Genomic DNA, 20,397 nt, shown 5'->3' with positions numbered 1-20,397 from the left:
AGACCGCGTTCATACTGAACACAGGTATGCCAGGGGCTCCATGGCAACATCACAAGAGCAGTTCTGATTGGCTCCTCTTGTGATGTTTTTTTCATTTTTTTTTTTTTACTTTAACATTGTGTCTGGTGAGACCCGGGAATTACCCAACCAAAAGACCCGGGTCTAATTCCCCGGTCTGATGACCCGGGAATTAGATCTGCGACTATTCATACTGTACCTTGATCCGGGTCATCTGGGCTTGCCCTGGCAAAAACCCGGGTTCTTGGTGCAGTATGAATGGGGTATTAGATGCAAAGGTTTAAGATAACTGTAATCCCAACTGCCTAGAGCAGGATTTCCCAAACCCAGTCCTCAGGGCTCCCCAACAGTGCAGGTTTTCCATATCTCCTTGCTGGAGCACAGGTGTATTCATTACTGACTGACACATTGTAACCGATCCACAGGTGGTCCTAATTATGTCACATGTGATCCAGAAAACCTGCACTGTTGGGGAGCACTGAGGACTGGGTTTGGGAAACCCTGGCCTAGAGACAGATCCAAACTGATCACTCTGTAGATCAATTTATCTAATTATATATAACAATTCATATTATGTTTATAATGTATTTGTTATATATTTCACAATAGTACCATGTCTTTATATCATGTTACTGTATCTTCTTTGAAAGAACTTTGCTGTCATCTAATTTTTTATTTTTCATTAATTGTTGCTTAATCGACACCTTAAATGTTTCTATACAGGTGTGGACTTATGTCTTGGTTGGATGCGGCATAAAAAGGAAGTTCATGGAGCCAATTTTAAAGGGTTGTAGTGAGGAATATATGTGTGCCTTGTATGCACATTGGTTTATCTTGGTAAAGGTCCCAATTGGAGACCGAAATGTAGATCCCATTAATAAATCTTATCAACATGTTTGCGATGCATATTCTTTGAATTAAATAAATATATAATGAATAAATAATGACCTACATAATGACTATGCACAATGCTATCTCAGAGTCCTTGGTTTGAAAGGTACCATAGACACTTTTTTACTTTTGTTGATGCCCTGAACTGACTTAATACACTAGTTAGATTCCATTTTGAGTGTGACCAACAGAGAGTAAACTTGGAAGTAACTATATTTAGAACAGAGTTAATCAATGCTGGAAATTTGACTTAGAGGCCTTTCTGCATACTTGCTTAAGCATCACATATTGTGCAACTGTTTTGGATATATATTGTAGTCAAGCTTATTATTATAATAATTATTATTATTATTATTATTAACCTTTATTTATAGGGTGCCTGAGGTCCGGTGGTAATCGTATTAATGATGACGATAAATCTGGAGTACAGTTTGACATCAGTGTGCCCTACATTAATGTTAATTTAAAGTGGCAATGTTTGGACCCTGCAGGCTAAGGCTTTCAACACTCAGCCTGCGGGGTCCAGAATTGATGTAGGGCGCACTGACGTCAAACTATACTGTCGGAGAGCTGTGTCTTCAGAATGACTGTCTATCAGCATGCCGGTGGCATCGGAACTCTGGAGCTTCGGTGTTCAGGTAAGTCCCTGTATATTGTGCATATACACACAGTGAGGTGAAGACTTTTGGAGGATGGCCTGGTGTCAAGAAGGCCAGCAAAGAAGCCACTTCTCTCCAGGTAAAACATAAGGGACAGACTGATATTCTGCAAAAGGTACAGGGATTGAACTGCTGAGGACTGGGGTAGAGTCATTTTTTTCTGATGAATATCCTTTCAGATTGTTTGGGGCATCTGGTAAAAACCATCAGTCCTGTGTCATGCCAACAGTAAAGCATCCTGAGACCATTCATGTGTGGGATTGCTTCTCAGTCAAGGGAGTGGGCTCACTCACAATTTTGCCCAAGAACACAGACATGAATAAAGAATGGTACCACTCCAAGCATTGATTAGGCCATCAGTCAGTATGTGGCCCAGAAGTTGATTGACAGCATGCCAGGGTGAATTGCAGAAGTCTTCAAAAAAAAAGGGTCAACACTGCAAATATTGACTCTTTGCATAAACTTAATGAAATTGTCAATAAAAGCCTTTGACACTTATGAAATGGTTGTAATTTTACTTCAGTATACCATAGCAACATCTGACAAAAAGGTCTAAAAACACTGAAGCATCAAACTTTACAAAAAAAAATACTTGTGTCATTCTCAAAACTTTTGGTTATGACTCTACTATCCTTCATTTTAATTAATGGTCATAACCTGGATACACTTTTCCGCTACCAATTTGTCTAACCCTTTTTTAACCATTGAATTTGCCATTATAAACTTCCCTGGCAGTGAATTCCATATCTTGACTGCCCTTACTGTAAAGAACCCCTTCCTTTGGTGGTTGTGAAACTTCCTCTCCTCTAACCTTAGCAGGTGACTGCTTGTAGTATGTACAGTCTTTGGGGTAAAAAGTTCCAATGAAAGTTCTCTGTAGTGACCCTTAATGTATTTGTACATAGTAATTATATCCCTTCTTAGTCTTCTCTTCTAAAGTAAATATGCCTGAACTGGATAACCTCTTCTCATATCTTAATGACTCCATACCCTTTATCAATTTTGTTCTCCTTCTCTGAACCCTTTCTAATTCCAAAATGTCTTTTTTACAGATGTGTGCCCAGAACTGTACTCCGTATTCAAGATGAGGTCTTACCAACGATTTATATAGTGGAAAAATTACACCTTCTTCCCCTGCATCTATGCCCCTCTTTATGCATGACAATACTTTATTGGCCCTTGCAGTTGCTGATTGACATTGAGCACTATTGCTAAGTCTACTGCCTACGTGCACTCCCAAATCCTTTTCCATTATAGGTTCCCCTAAATTTATCCTATTTATTTTAAAGATTGCATGCTTGCTTTTGATCCCTAAATACATAAATTTACAATTCTCTATGTTAAACTTCATCTTTCATTTGGCCGCCCAATCCTTTAGTTTATTCAAGTCCCTTCGTAGAGAAACTACATCTTGCTCTGATTTTATTACCTTACAAAGTTTAGTTCCATCTGCAAAAATAGAAACTTTGCTCTCTAAACCATCACCAAGGTATTAATAAATATATTAAAAAGGAGTGGCGCCAGCACGGAACCTTGAGGTACTTCATTTAAAACTTTTGACCAATTAGATAATGTTCCATTTATCACAACTCTCTGTTCCTTATTCTTCAACCAGTTTTCGATCCAAGTACAAAAGTTGTTTCTTTGACCCAGTTCCCTTATTTTGTAAACCAACTTCTTGTGTGGCACTGTATCAAAAGTCTTTGCAAAATCTATGTAGACCACATCTACTGTACTATCATGGTTTAAGTTCCCACTAACTTCCTCGTAGAAACTAATTTTATTAGTTTGACACGACTTATCCCTCACAAATCCATGCTGATTCCCACTAATAATCTTATTGCGCACCAAGTAATCATCATCATTATCATCATCTATTTATTTATATAGCACCACTAATTCTGCAGCGCTGTACAGAGAACTCATTCACATCAGTCCTTCCCCCATTGGCACTTACAATCTAAATCCCTTAGCATACACACACACAGACCGCGAAAGACTAGGGTCAATTTGATAGCAGCCAATTAACCTACTATTATATTTTTTTTGTAATCATGAATACTATACCTTATATAACTTCCAGTAGTTTCTCCACTACTGATGTCAAGCTTACAGGTCTATAGTTCCCTGGTTGTGATCTCATTCCCTTTTTAAGCAGCGGCACCACATCTGTTACTCGCCAATCCCTTGGTAATAAGCCCGATGAGATTGAATCTCTGAAAATTAAGAATAGTGGTTTAGATATTTCTGAGGTTAGCTCCATAAGACCCTCGGGTGTATGCCACCTGGACCTAGAGCTTTATTTATCTTACTTTTATTCAGTCGCCTTTAGACGTCTTCCTTAGTCAACCAAGAATGAATTAATGCTGCAGTTGCATTTCCACTTTAATGTATTATTCCTACCATTTGTTTCTCTCTAGTAAATGCTGAAGAAAAGAAAGTGTTAATTACGTCTGCTTTTTCCTTATTATCATTAATTAATCCACTCATCTCACTTCTTAGGGGTCTTATATTGTCTTTTTTAATCCTTTTGCCATGTATACACTTAAAAAACTTTGGGTTTGTCTTACATTCTTTTGTAACTTGTTTTTCATTTTCTAATTTAGCCTATATAATTTCCGTTTTGCATATTTTTTTACATTCCTTTTAGATACGGAAGGGCTCCTCAGTCCCTTCAGAATTAAACAATTTAAATTCCATTTCCATTTCTTCCCTTACCTTTTTATTTAGCGAAAATGGTTTAGTCTTGATTCTTTTACATTTGTTTCCCATAGGACTGAACTTAAACGTGTATATTTCCAACAGCATTTTAAAGACAGACCACTTTTCTTCTGTATTTTTTCCTTCATAAACTGCGTCCCAGTCTATGCACTTTATATACTTTATATAATATAGCATATTAAAATTGCCTTTCTAAAAATTAAAGTCTTAGTTGATCCCGTCAGGGCCGCCAAGAGGGGGGGCGGGCACAAATTACCCAGGCCCGAATACGCCAGATTTTATTTTTTTATTTTTCTTACCTAAATTATTTTTTCTTTTTTTGATGGGGAGGGCTTTTGGGGTGGTGGTGTTGGCTCCGACCTCTTCATTGGTGGGGGGAGCAGGGTAGTAAAAAACAAAAAAATGAAAACCTTACCTCATGATGGCATTGACACCCTCCTCGTTACTGCTCCGTTTGCACTGAATGTCGGACATGACATCATCACGTCACGACATTCAGGACATTCAGTGAGGAGCGGCGCAGAGAGGAGCTACGCAAGAAGACAGAAAACAGAAGGGAAGAAGGGAAGAAAAGAGATGAAAGAAGTCAATACAAATGTAAGTAAAGGAATGGAGGCAAGGGAGAGGAAAGCAGAAGGGCACCGAGTGATGAAGAAGTGGGGAGAAGCAGAAAGGCACCGAGTGATGAAGAATGGGGGGGGGGGGTGGAAAGCAGCATGGCACAGAGTGATGAAGGGGGGGAGCATGGCACAAAGTGATGAAGGAGAGGGGGAAGCAGCATGGCACAAAGTGATGAAGGAGAGGGGGAAGCAGCATGGCACAGCGTGATGAAGGAGAGGGGGGGGCGGCATGGCGTAGAGTGATGAAGGAGAAGTGGGAGCAGCATGGCACAGAGTGATGAAGAGGGGAAGCAGCATGGCACAGAGTGATGAAGGGGGAAGCAGCATGGCACAGAGTGATGAAGGGGGAAGCAGCATGGCACAGAGTGATTAAGGAGGGGGGAGCTGCATGTGAATGCACAGGGGGCTTGTGATAATGTGTGTGTGAGATGGCACAGGGGGCTTGTGGTAGTGAGTGTATATGATGACATAGGGGGCTTGTGGCAATGTAGTGTGTGTGAGGTAGGTGGTGGCTAATGGGTGCTATTTTGTTTGTGGGGTGATGGTGGGGCAATGTAATAGTGGGGACTATTAATTTAAGATGGGGTGGTTTTGGGGGCTATTGAATGTGGGGGTGAGTTTAGGGAGGAAAGCCTAATTATTACTTGTGGGTGCTATTGTCACTCACCGGACTGTGAGTGCCATTTCCCGTGTGTTCAGGAACCGTGGCCGTCCGCCATCCTGAGGGTCTGCGCATGTGCAGCCCTTATCAAGCCTTCAATACCTGTTGCTTTTAATTGATTGGATGATCAGGCAACCCTCCCTATTTAAACCACCTGTGATCATTACCTGGTTGCCTGATCTTGGAGTCTCATTCCCCATGAGCCTCTGAAGGTGTTCCTGTGTTTCCTCGTGTATTCAGCTCCTGCTGATTCCTGTTTACTGCTATTGTGGTTTCCAGACCACTTCAACTCTCCTGTGTTCATCGTGCTTGCACTCAGCTGATTCCTATCCGCTGCCTCCGTTACTACTACAGAGTTCCTGCTCACTTCAACTCTCCTGTGTTCATCGTGCCTGCACTCAGCTGATTCCTATCCGCTGCCTCCGTTCCTACTTCAGAGTTCCTGATTGTCTCAACTCTCCTGTGTTTATCGTGTCAGCTCTCCGCTGCCTCCGTTACCACTACTACTGGATACCAGACCGCCTCTACTCTCCCGTGTTCATCATGTTTCCAGTTTCACTTACTTCTGCTTCCTGAGTATTGCTTCTTTGATTCTGGATTACCTGCCGTGCGCTGCACCAACCTGATTACCGCTTCCACCCTCCAGTGGTCTCTCCTCCTGCCGGCCTTCAGCCTTCAGGTATCCCTGCACGTCGCTCTGACAGCCTGCTCTCCTGAACCGCGGTATGCATACTTTCCATTGACTTTGCTTTTGTATTGCATATCCATCTGGACTGAGTTGTGTTCTTCTCCGGAGCCTCCTATCCACTGAAGCTATGGTTACCATTGACTTTGTTTTCTATTGCCTGGATTGCTATTGAGACTTTGTATACTTCAAGCAGCGCTGGTCAGTTATTGTTGTATTGTGGATATCATCGTGGGATCAAGTTCTGTGTGTCCCGTGTATACTCTGCTTTACATTCATCTCCTCGTGCCCCTCCTCACATATATATAGCAGTGGTACAACTTGCTGACGCAGACCACTGACTCCTGTTCCCTGTGACACCAGTTTCAAGTATCCTCTCACATAGCAGTGGTACAACTTGCTACACGCAGACCACTGACTTCCCCGTTACCTACCTTCACCTGGATTCCATTCCTTCACTATAGACAGCGGTACAACTCGCTATATGCAGACCGCTGACTCTCACTACCTCCTCGCTACTCCTGGACATTCCTCCTCACTATAGCAGTGGTACAACTTGCTATACGCAGACCACTGACTCTCCTCACGTTTCCCTGTCCATCTGGATCCTCGTGTACATTCATCTACTCATTACCAGTTGCTGCTAGTCATAGACTTTCCTTGAGCATTCTCTCACCATCTGCTGTTTCTCCTGTTCCGTTGTCACCCTGCTACCAGAAAACCATAATACCAGCTATATTACTCTGGTAAGTCCATCATCTGGTGATATCCTGGGCAAAGACTCCTAGTGCCCGTGACAGCTATTAATTTAACGCTGGGGCTGGGTGGAATTTTCTAAATGTACCCATTTTTTTTCCATATAGGCCCCCCAACATTCCAGGACCCAGACAAGCCGCAACTACAGAAACCTGCAGCCACAGGTGGTGAAAGTGACAAGAACAGGTAGGAGAGAGTATGAAATGTTCTGAATCTAGTGGGACAATCCCAATTTTTGGTGACTGTTCTGCCCAATGAAAGGTGCAGGCCAAGACTGTGAACTCTTTATGTACACACTGCATTCTTTATATACTACACTATGGTGCTAGATGTCTTGAAGTACTGGGACATATGTCACGCTCCCTTCTGCCAATGGTGTAGACAACAATGCAGGTTTTTTATCTGTAGGAGGGTGGCCTAGCGCTTTTCACCTGCTAGCTAGGCCCCAATGATGCATAGCCAGGCCTCCAATTATATGACCACACCAACTCCCACTTTTGCCATGCTCAGTTATAAGGGGGGGCCCATGAAGTTGTTGTACCGGGGTTCTGAATTCCTCTCGGCAGGCCTGGATCTCGTATACTGTTGCTTTTGGAAACTAATTTCAAATTAGACAATATTATGTTCCCTGTTTCCCAAGTGCTCCCTTACTTGAAAATTTGATATTATGTCTACATTATTTGCTATTACTAGGTCCAGTATAGTCTGTTTTTAGTCAATTCATCTACTATTTCAGACATGTGATGTCTTTTAGCGTAGTATAATCAATGTCTGTATAATTAAAATCCCCCATAATTAAAACTAACCCTAGTTGTGTAGCCTTTTCAATTTACTGTTGGACTTCCTCAATCATACTAATATCTGGCAGTTTATGGCATATCCTTATCACCAACTTCGCTGAACTTTTTCTTCCACTGGATTCCACCCACAATGCCTCTATAATATCACCAAGGCAGGGCTGGCAAATTTTAGCCTGGGAGGACAAGACTCGACTCTGCAGCCTATTTTAAAGGGAAAAAAATGCAGATGGCCCAGTGACCCAGCCCAAGGTAGCCCACTATGGGACTGGCCCAGGGGGAAGATGCTCCCCTGCCCCCCCAGCCCAACCTGCCCCTGATGATCACCAATACTCTTGTAAATCACTTTCTGTATACTTGGTTTTAACACTGGCTTAATATAAATATATATTATAGACATATTTTTCCTCCTCTCCTCCAGATGCTTAAAAATGATTAAAAAAAACATGTTTCACCATAAACTTTTTAATAGCTTGATTGTTATGGGTCATTCTTGGTATGTTTAGTTTTTCACAACATGGGATATGCAATCACATAATAATCCATGTTTGTCAGAATGAAGTCACTATGTCTTTTAAAGATCTCATGTAGAGCTTGATCTTCTTCCAAGGTGTAATAATTGTTTGTGTAAATTCGGACCTGTGAGAGAATAACATAAATAGGCATATATTACATATATATAAGCATACAAATATATTCAAGCAATTCATGTGTAGTAAATCATCATAATTAAAAAATTAGCAAATATTCATCAATTTCTGCATTTTACCACAAAATTTGCCCCATTTTGCTGCAGAATCACATTATTAATATTATTGCATTGTTATTTTTTATCTTCACCAATTCCAAGTAATAAAAAGACTATGGTACAATATGAAATTTGTAAATTGTTATAGGAAGTGCATATATGTAAAACAATACAGAATATATATATATAACAATTTTTCCGAGATTTTGCATAAGAAGATTTAAAAAAATACATTGGCATATTGGACAATGAATTTTCATATATTAAGGATTACTGCAATCAGATCTGAGTGCACCTATGTTTTATTAGCAATCACTCAAATAAGAACTGGTTATTTATGCAATAAAGCTCCATCTAGAAATTAGCTGAACAGAGGTGATCTCATGGGTCTAGGGCTAGTGTATGTCAGGGCTTTCATTCTGATGGCTAGTGTATGGCCAGATCTCCAAACTTTGGGGTAGTGTACGGTAGCTCCCATGAATGTGCCCCATCCACCAGGCTGTCACTTGCTCATTACTAGTAGGACCACTGGGAGCTGTTTGTAACATTTAACAGACATCTCCGTGTGTGCACGCTCATTTGTAAATAGTGCTGGACAGGAAGCGTTGTAATGTCTCCTGACTGATACTATTGGCAAATCAGAGCGTTCAGACTATCAGCTAGATCTTACTGACAACTTCCAGTAGTCCAATGACACACCAGGGCTCACAGCCTACATCAAATGGAGTATACAGTATACTTGATCAGATAGCCCTGGACTGATGGCGTCTGCGCAGTGGTTCATTTTTATCAAACCACAGGGATCCCTGGGAATCACACAGTTCTGCTAGTGAGAGGAGTTTATCATACACATATGTGTAATTAAAACCACATCCTCCCACTAAATACAATCAATTTGCACACATTGTACAGACCAGTTAGGCTTCAATTTGCACTCTGATGGCCTGAGTCATTAAGGAGAGCAAAACATAAAAGAAGAGTAACTTTACACCTTGGCAAAACCAGGTAGCATTGGAGGGGGGGGGGAGGTAGATTTAAAATGTGGGTACAGATTTATATTTGGGATAGGACATGTCCTAGATCAACTCTTTCAGTGTAAAAATAAAGCCTTCAAGTATTTGTGTGCAAAAAAGCAGCCAGTATTTTCCTTACATGCAAAACAATAAACTAATTTGCACCCCTTTACATAGTAACATGATTTGTCCAGGATCAAATTTACAGCATAGCAGTAGTAGTAGCAGCAATAGCAGACATACAGAGTTCCAGGGGCTATAGGGATCTAGCTGGGACCCTAACAAACTAGGCTATGGGATGGATGGTTCCTTCTCTCTGTGACCGCAGAAGCACCAACATTGTTAAACAGGGGGGGTTTCTAAAACAGGAGTTCTGTGTATGACATCACTGTACAGCACGGGAATTCAGAACTAGAAATTCTCCTATACCTACTAAACAGGCTGTGCTGAGGCTATATCCAGGAGGAGGGGGGCTTTAGTTATGACACTGTACAGGCTCCCTGACGTTACTCACCTTCAAGGTTTTAAGGAAGCATTTGCCTTCCTCACAGTTCTGCAATATGGTTTCCGCAAACTGGATATTGAGAAAGGCTGAGACTTTTAGGTAATAAAGATGTTCACACATGAGGACCAGGTTTACCAGATGTTCATCCAAAGATTCATGGCTGTTATTGAACTCAAGGGTCAGTTTCTGCAAGATGGAAATAAAGCAGATCATTCTCTTGGCAGCATTTAGGATGGATTGTAGAGGGGGAAGACAGGTGAGGGTTGAGATAGGTGAAAGTGGAGACGGGTGAGGCTGGAGACGGGTGAGGCTGGAGACGGGTGAGGCTGGAGATGGGTGAGGCTGGAGATGGGTGAGGGTGGAGACGGGTGAGGGTGGAGACGGGTGAGGCTGGAGACGGGTGAGGCTGGAGACGGGTGAGGGTGGAGACGGGTGAAGTCCAGATAGGAGGTTATAGTAGTCAAGGTGGGAGATAATGAAAGAACAAATAATGAATATGAGTGAGAAGGGGGCATATTCTGGCAATGTGTGACAAGACAGCACAAGGGGCTGGATGTGGTAGAGCTGAGGGCAGACCTCAGTCTTTAAATGATTATTAACTTACTATAGAAGTTACACTGCCCATTTGACCTTCAGTATAATAAACAACTTGTGCAAGTTAGGAGGAAGAACTTCAAAGAGCTTTAAAAACACATCAATTGTCTCATACAATTTATGAAGATGTCACAAAGATTAATTTATAAAACAGTTTTACCACAGGGCTAGAGGACGAAGTGTACAAACCCCATATAATCACCAATATTAAACTGATAGTTGCTAAAGCAATGAGAAAAAATAATACCTTTAGTGTTCTTCTATAATTTGGAAGAAGCCCAACAAGTGTGGGACACATGTTCCAATCTGGGTCACTTAAATTACTGCTTCTTAGGCTGATGCTTCTGACAGGTATCACAGATAGTAATATTCTGGACAGGTGGCTGTAGTACAGCACTCTTTCCAAGTAGAAGTTTACATTCAGATTCTTGGCTTGCTTTGCAAGCTGTGCCCAATACATCCCCCAAACTACTTGCAGATGGGGATTGTGCATATGACACATAATATTAATCGTCAAGAGAGAGTGGCTGCAGTTTGTACATAGTATCTGTAGCAAGTCATCCGAGACACAGTTGTAATTGAGTGAGAGAATACTGAGGTTTTTAAATGTAGACATAGCTTGGTTGAAGGCCTCATAACTATACACATGAACATGAGAGCAGAAGAAATCTTCAATATCCAGTTCAGTTATATTGGTCACTTCTCTTTGAAAGCTCAGAGAATCAAGGACTGCACAGCCATTCTCCAATGACATTTTAGCTCCTTTAAAGTTCAGATATTTCAAGAGTTTTCCAGTCTTCTTCAGAAATGAACACAGTCTCCTAACAAAAATATCCCTTGTTGAACTCTTCCAAATGAACCGTTCCACACCCAGGTCTGGCATGGAAAGACTTTTCAAGCGATTGTTACTCCTACCCAAAGTTTCAAATATAGATGACACAACTCTTTGGAATTTCCTTACAAATATTTCATTGTAAGAATTGAGAAACCGAATTTCCAAATGTTCAATATAGCTCCCAAACTTCCAGGTATACCACATTGCAGCGTTGAATTCTGTAGTACTGGATGATGTAGATTTCCCTCTTAAAGTTATTGTTCGAGACTTCCAAAGTACAGCTGAGTTCATGATTTCATTCCATTTTCTGCACACCATAGCTGAATTACATCTGTCCTGGTCTCCAAGGTGAATAAATATATTCTGTAGGCAGATATCAGGTAAATTGATCCAGTAGATTTGCTCTGTGGGCTCACAGCTAAAAACAAAATCCAATGGCGTTTGGAACCTTTGATTTGACATGACAACAACTGTACTGATCAGACAATGAGATATCTGGTGCCATAGATTCTATGTGGTGTTAGGCTTGAATCTCAGGATTTGTTCAAACATGATTGGAGATTCCTGGGAAAATAGACCACTGATGTATTTCTTTAAAACAGAAATGTTTAATCTAGGAACCAATTTGAAAAAAAAGTATTATAAAACTTAATGTAAGAATCATCAATTCATGCATGTGTATATGTACAATATTTACTGACACATTATTGTCACAATAATGTTTTGTGACCAATAGGCTCCTAAAACTGGGATATATAAGGGTTGTTGCAGATTAAGTACTACGCCAGTTTTTATAGCATATCTTGCATGAATTTACTCTGCTCAGGCTCAAAATGGGACCACATGCAGGAAAGCAGAGTAGCTTGCATCATGCACTTACCACTCCATACGCCTGGAGAGGCGGAACAAGGGCGGGAAGGGGCGTAGCCAAGTACAGTAACTGCACGTTAACACAAATGCGGCCCATGCAGACCTGCAGATACACTTGTCAGTAGATGTATCAGGCCCATAATCTTCAGCAAGTTTACCATCAGTAATCAAGCTGAATCCACAACAAGTAGAGCTTTAACTACATCCTTTAAATACCAACTTTTACTTGATAATCCTTACTTTTCCGTTAGATATATGAGCAAATCATAACCACTTTGTAAACTAGGAACACATTAACAGCACAAGGATCCTTTCTGTGAAAAAAACATTGTAAACTTATCCTTTGTGGTTTTTTCAATTCCAGTATTCCTTCTGTAGCTCTATTTGTCTGACCCAGTGCAGAAAAATCTGCCTATCTCTACTCATTGCTTAGTGAGGTCTGGGCCGGATTAACCGCAGGGCTTTATGGGCTATAGCCCAGGGACCTCAGCTGCCGGCAGAAAGATCTGCCGGCAGTGTTATATATATATATATATATATATATATATATATATATATATTTTTTTTTTTTTCCATACTGCCAGCGATCGCTGTGAAATATATTCCAGTGCTCCCTATTATACCCTAGTATCTATGAATTAATGTACCTTATGTATGTTCAACAATTTGTAGGAGTGCAATAGTTTGAAAGCAAATGGTGTTTTTTTTAGGTTAAAACAATCATCATCATCATCACCATTTATTTATATAGCGCCACTGATTCCACAGTGCTGTACAGAGAACTCACTCACATCAGTTCCTGACCCATTAGAGCTTACAGTCTAAATTCCCCAACATACATAAACACACACACGCACACACACACACACACACAATGCTAACTGGTTACAATTGTAACAACCATTTATTATTTACCTATGCTAAAACCAGTTAGCATTGTTTTAACCTTAACAAATCACCATTTTTTTTCAACCAATTGCACTCCTACAAATTGTTGAACATACATGAGGTACATTGATCCATAGATATCTGTTTTTATTTTTGAAAATACAGAGTAGGTATATTAAGATAAACAATAGTCAAGCAACGTATGCCCAATCCAATATTACTGGGGGGCTCCAATAATGGACATACATCGCTTGACAAATGGGGGCCTCACAGTACCCCTAGCCCAGGGGCCTGCAGTGTCTTAATCTGGCCCTGAGTGAAGCTATTTCAATGGCTCTTCATATGATGACCAGAGCATCCTAGTGTGCACTGATGAGCCCAAACTTCACTGAAACAGATTTGTCTGTAAATGGTTGTTCTCTGTCAGTTTTTCTGTACTCTAAAATCACAGCGGGTGGAGCAATGACTCAAGCGGCTGTCATGTAATTTGCATTACCCAGAATACCCCTCCCCTTTGAAGAGTTTGATTTGCATGTTGTTTGCTAGGAGTATAGCCTGAAAATCTCCCTAACTTTTAACAGACTGCACTGCTTATTGCACATTTAGCCCTGTTTGTTCACTAAGCGTATATATCAAGGTGCCCACTTTTTGGTGTTTCGAACGGCCGACAGAAAATCAGTCAGCGCCTAGTTTTACAGATCTACCTGAAAATGCTACTTTAAAATATAACCTACTTTAACCTACATTAAAATAAACCTAATAAATACTTTACATTTTTTCTAGAATTCTGCTTGGTTAAACTCTTGCACCCCCAAAAATGAGTGCAATTGAGCAAAAGTAGGCACATGACATCACAAAGCATTGCAGTTGTGCTTTTGAACTTTTGTACCAAGAGCTTATGTATGTAAATGAGCCATCTTGTTTCTGAATCTGGCTCGACTGATATCTGCAATCTAACATCTAGTTTGACTTAATTCAGTATAAACAAAAGCTCTTGGATCACCACTATTTGGCTTTGCACAATCTTCAAAATAGTGCCACCCTAGGCCCTGTCCTATCCACTAGTCATCATCATTTTACAACAGAGTCATATAAAGTGGCACTACCCTGCAACATTAACCACCTCTTCTTGCAGAATAAAAACAATTGCTGTTCCTTGTGTAATTAGATTAAGAGATAATTCACAGACTTAAAACAGGAGGGTGTTTTATACTGAGGAGAGAATCGCTTGATTAACAGATCGTCTTACCTCTACTTACATGACAATTATTATCATCCTGAAATGCTTTGCTGTTCTGACGGACCCAATGCGTAATTTTCAGTTTTCAGCATTTTTGTGCAGGAGGTGGTCCAGCCCTTTTAATTTAACATATCACAACCTGATATAATAATACTCTCAATCTTATTCATCTACAGTGCTTTATACTAACCCAGCCCTGGTGATTAATCAAATCACGCCATTTAGGAGAGATTTGTTCCAGTTACAGATTGATAAGGACTAAAGTAAGGACTAGTATATAGTTATAAAAAAGATTATTTAACAACACATGAATAATCAAATATGAAACATGATGAGTTACCTCTAAGTCTCCTCTTCAGATCTTGCTGTCTACAGCTGAGATTACATCTAGTACAAAGACATGGTCCAGTCTGGGCAGCTGATGTGTTTCTGTTGTGATGTCACCAGCAGGTTGTGATGTTAGTTTTTCTCAACTACCACTTAATAAGCAATATGAAAAATTGTCTATAGGAGATGATTTATTATTTTAATAATTGCACCCATGTCTCCTGGTTGTCCATGATAGTCCCAATTTATTCCTACCAGAAATATTAACCCATAGGACTTAATTTAGAGTTAGGAGCTAACTCTAAATTAATGAGTAAATTTGCACCTTGACACAACCTGTTGTTCCTTTTTTGCTTTACTCCTAACTGTAAATGAGGTCCACAATGCTTATTTTACCATACTTCCTTATAGGTCCATATAAACAGATCAGATGGGTAAGGTTGTTACTACTGTTTTATATTATTTGGCACTCAGGAAGAATATGGGGGAAATTTTATGTCCTGAGCAAACTTATGGTCACATGGGTGTCCAACAAATGTAATATAAACACATCTTATAGATCCAATAAATTCCAGTACTAATAACTTCTCGCATACAGAACCTGTATTTTTAGGTGCATTCACAATAGTGGATTTCTGATATGAGATTAGAACTAGGTCTCTTCATATATTTAATACCCCTTTGGCTGAGCACCTATCAGAGGACGGCACACTGTAGTATGCATGAGTTAACAATAGTACACCTGGGCAGGATAGGGAGTTAGTGGCAGGATCAAATTGCTTAAATGCTCTCTGATGCCTGGGAAGATGCTCTAGTTCTGGGGAGTCAAATGGTATAGCCTTAATGATGGCAAGTGGTCAACTGCAAATTCAAGCATTGACAGTGGGACCTATAAGACAGTTGCAGTCAAGAATTGCACTAGCAAAATTTCTGAGTGGGAAACTAGCTAAAGCCATTTGAAACTGCAGAGACATTAAGTGCATTTGTGGGCATGCAGGGAATCTATGAAAACAACACCTAAGCTTTGTTAGGATATTGGGATTGGCTCTTTAATTCTGGTGACGATGAGTCATTAACTGTGTTTGTTTTGGTAAGCATGTTTTATTGTACACCTGTTTCATTAAATTAAGGTGTGCTTGTTTCCTGACCTGATTGGATCTTTGGAGTTTAAAAGTCCCTCCTCTTCTGTGCAGCTTTGTCAGTGATAGAGTTTCATTCTGAACTCCTGTACAGTCTCCACTCTGGGATTTCTCAATTTTCGGATTACAATTTCAACTCCGGCTCTATTACCCTGGCTAACGGCATACAAAGACTTCTGACTCTGTACCCTAGCAAACAGCATTATTATTATTATTATTAATATTTATTTATAAGGCGCTACAAGGCATCCGCAGCACCGTACAGAGACAAACAAAATCACAATACAATGGGAGACAGCACAGTACAGTAAACACAGCAACTCAGTACGCTCAATGCACAGCTAGAGAGGGCGGGGAAAGGGGAGGGAGGATCCGAAAACGACGGGGCCCAAGAAGGGGGGCGCGGAAGACAGGGAGACCCCCAGGGGGGAGGAGGGAGCGAAAGTGGACGTGGGGTGGAGGACCTTTCAGGAGGAGGGCTAAGTAGCTGGAGAGCAGAGTTAGAAGTGGTGGAAACAGGAGGAGAGATGGCCCTGCTCAGAGGAGCGTACAATCTAAGGGGAGGGGTGGACAGACAGAGAGACGCAGGGGAGAGAGGGAGAGTAGGGGGACAGAGGCAGAAGATAAGGTAGGAAGTTAAGTGGGAGACAGAAAGGCTTTAAGAAAAAGGTGGGTTTTTAGGGCCCGTTTGAAGCTGGACAGATTAGGGGAAGTTCTGATGGAGGGAGGGAGCTTGTTCCAGTGGAGGGGGGCAGCGCGGGCGAAGTCTTGGATACGCGCGTGGGAGGAGGTTATAAGGGGGGAAGAGAGGCGACGGTCAGAGGCAGAACGGAGAGGGCGGGATGGAGCATGAATAGAGAGGAGGGTGGAAATGTAGGGCGCAGTGGAGTTGGCGAGGGCCTTGTAGGTGAGTGTGAGGAGCTTAAAGAGGATTCTGAAGGGGAATGGGAGCCAGTGAAGGGCTAGGTAGAGGGGGGAGACAAAAGAGGAGCGGCGAGAGAGGAAAATAAGCCTAGCTGCAGCGTTAAGGACGGATCGAAGGGGATCGAGATGAGAGTGGGGGAGGCCAGTGAGGAGGAGGTTGCAGTAGTCCAGGCGGGAGATGATCAGAGAGTGGATAAGGCATTTGGTGGCATCTTGGGAGAGGAAGGGCCGGATGCGAGCGATGTTGCGCAGCTGGAAGCGGCAGGATTTAGCAAGAGAGAGGATGTGGGGGCCAAAGGAGAGAGAGGAGTCGAGGATGACACCAAGGCAGCGAAGTTGGGGGACAGGCGAGATAGAGGTATTGTCGACAGTGATGGAGAGGTCAGAAGGGGATGGGGTATGAGAGGGAGGAAAAACTATGAGCTCAGTATAATATAACCATTATAACTCCAACTTAGCATTCCAGCATCCTCATTACTGTGATCTCTCTCTGTGACTACAGTATTTTGAACATTAAAGAGCTTACTAAACATTGGTCAGTTGGCTAGGAAGGAAATCTTTCTATATCACTAAGCCTGCTGATTTCGGCACAGAGGGACTCTGGGCTTATCTCAGTTGCACTTGGACTTTTGCTGTCTCCAGATAGATCAGAAAGATTGAATATAGTCAAGATTGCATTTTGTGAAGTACTACACACTGCCAGTGTCTCTAGAGATCATTTATTCAGTACAGGTATTAGAGACTGCCATTACTAGAAGCTTTGTTGTAGTAAGTTGTGTTTTCACTGTATATAATCATTTATTGATGCTTACATTATATTCAATTAAACTCACAGTCGTTTAAACTTGTATCTTTCTATCATTGAATTTCCTAACAAGCATGATATCTGTGCCTGTTATCTGTAAACTGTGTGATACACCCTTGTCTATTGAGAGAGAGAATGAGGACAAATTATGTTCTGTAGTGATCAGGGGAACTGTTCATGACAACTATGTATAGATTGTGAGGCAACGTGACAGTCCCCAAGGTGAATGAGTGACAGCACTTGTGCAGAACATACAAATCACTATGGAATATTTATTGCAACAATTAAATGTTTGCTGGAGGAGTTTAATGAAGGCGTGAGTTTTATCGAGAGGCGTTCAGGTGCTCATTCTTATGGTATCTATGATGTGTACTGCACTGCTAAATGTGCATCATCAACAGTTGATCTGGTTTTCAAACTTGCCTGTGCAAGGGTCCAATTAGCACTTAAACCCACATAACCAGAGGATACAAGAGAGATTGGGTTGCCTGAAGAAGCTGACTAAGAGGTAGGTCTATATGTGGATAGCACATATATCACATGGCAGTGTAAAGGGGCTACATACAGAATTACCTGTAATAGTCATTACAACATTTTTGCAAACTGATGCTGGGTATGTCCTTGCTAATATGTAATAGAAAACAAACTAAAAAACAAAAAATCCACATAAATAATCTTGGTTTGAAAGTGAGACATGGAAAAGGAAAACTTAAAGAAAAGCCCACTTAGGTATGAGGAGCACTTCACACAGTGTAACAGCTTTCTAGAGCTGGAACAGCATAAAGGCTTTTTTGTCAACCGAAATGTTTTTATATAGATATAGACAGGAGATATAGAGGAAAATACCAGTTTTCTCCGTAAGGAGATCGCTCAGGGAGACGGGATAGGGAGGCTCCAGCTACCCCCACGCTACAGAAATTAACTTTTGATGATGATGTGGAGGCATATCTTATAGCCTTTGAGCGTGCCGCCACCCGAGTGAAGTGGCCACCTGGGACTTCCCCGAACACCTGGCTCCCTCTCTTTCAGGAGAAGCACAGCGCACCTATATACACCTAAATGAGGCTGGCGATTCTCAGCGAGGGTTGGTGTCACCAGAGCAGGAGAGGCCCAACGATATCATGACTGGAGAATCTCCAAATATTTACCGGTTCGGGCTCAGATTACTGAACTTGGTAGAACACTAAAGAAGTGGTTGCAGCCAGAAAAAGAATAATCGAAATTCTGTCCATTCACTATTGTGTCCGGGGTATGGACCAAGGGCTTCAAAGGTGGGCACTGCAGGCGAACCCTCAGTCGTATGAGGAATTGGCTGCTGTAGTGGAGAGATACAGCGCCTTGCAGCCTATGCCCAAACCTCCATTGCCCGCTCCAAAGTTTGTGCCTCAGTCAAAATCTGGCATATAGAACAGTAGACCGGATGTTGGTGAGGAGAGATTGCCTGATAAAAAGGCAGCCAAACCTGCATTAAATCCAATCTCAAGTGCAAAGAGCCTGGACATTTGAGGGCTCAGTGCCCAATGTTAGTTGAACCTATGGATTGTTCACTAGCGCACACACAACCAACCTATTAGAGCTGCTGTACAATGAGTCCGGTTATCGGGAAGTCCTGCTTGTTCCGCATGACTGTGTTTGTGAATCACCATCTGGTGCTGGCTCTGGTAGATTCAGGTAGTATTCCTTGATTTCCAGCTCCATATTACCAGAGAAACTGATGCATAATCTGCCCAAAGTGAAGGTACTCTGTGTCCATGGGACTGCCGAGGAATATGACATGCCTGTTACTGTGAATGGACATACAGTAAAAGTGGTAGCGGCTTTTGCCCCAAAACTGCAACACCCTTTAATCCTGGACAGAGACTTTCCGCTGTTCAAGCAGATGAGCGAATCCAACCCGACACATCGGCAATTGAAGCACCGTCTGAAAGTCCAGCCTTGATGGAGGAGCTTGAGGGAAGAGAAAATGGAAAGTGCCATGATCTAGCACGAAAACTGAACCAGACAGTTCAGGAAAATACACCTCCGAAGAGGTTGCAGCATAGACAAAGGAGAGCTGCACAAGTGCCAACGCAGAACCGGTTCCTGGCATCATTCGTTGGCAAGACCTCGGGTGAAGCAGCTAGGCCTCCCAATGAGGACTCAGGCTGGGCAGGATTGTCTAACTTGTTTCCACTAAGATACTTTGGCCGAGGCCAACTTGGAGATGTTGCCTTAGCTAATGTCTATAAGAATATAGTTGAGATTAATGGGGTAGAGAAGGCTAACAAGCTTGCAAAAGATATTGTCTATTATATGGTAAGAGAGTTCCATTGCTAATTGTCATTGCTGAAATAGAAATAATAGGGCTGGCAGTGTTGTTCTTAATCTGCAGCCATATTGTACTGTGTTATCAAAATGGATTCACAGCAGTACACAGAAGACCAGGAGCACCAAGCAGCTGCTGGCACCAGTCATGATGATAGTAATCCCTCTACGTCATCTTCTAAAACTTATGTTAAAGAGCATAGTGTTTTTAAGTCAGGGAAACAAAAATGTAAAAAAAATACCTTTTACCTTGGTCAAGAAAAAAGACCTGTAATCCAGGCAAAGTTATCTGCAGAAAAAAATAAAATTGGCAACAAGTCATTCTACACACGTAGCGGCAAGGAAAGAATGAGGCCTTCGCTTTTCTCTATGAGTGCTAGTTCTGCAACTGTCACTG

General features: G+C 41.6%; 1 protein-coding gene across 1 annotated transcript; it reads right to left on the bottom strand.

The window, feature by feature from the left end:
- Window positions 1-8,318: 8,318 nt before the first annotated feature.
- On the bottom strand, window positions 8,319-11,980 carry LOC142140441 (F-box only protein 39-like). Its single transcript, XM_075198189.1, has 3 exons — window positions 10,916-11,980; window positions 10,084-10,260; window positions 8,319-8,447 (listed from the first exon to the last, which is right to left on the bottom strand). Exons 1-3 carry the CDS (start codon window positions 11,963-11,965, stop codon window positions 8,319-8,321), a joined length of 1,356 nt encoding a protein of 451 aa, XP_075054290.1. The 5' UTR covers window positions 11,966-11,980.
- Window positions 11,981-20,397: the final 8,417 nt, after the last annotated feature.

The sequence above is a fragment of the Mixophyes fleayi genome, chromosome 2, assembly GCF_038048845.1.
Source record: "Mixophyes fleayi isolate aMixFle1 chromosome 2, aMixFle1.hap1, whole genome shotgun sequence".
Lineage (NCBI taxonomy): Eukaryota > Metazoa > Chordata > Amphibia > Anura > Limnodynastidae > Mixophyes > Mixophyes fleayi.
This window is presented reverse-complemented; position numbering and strand designations above follow the sequence as displayed.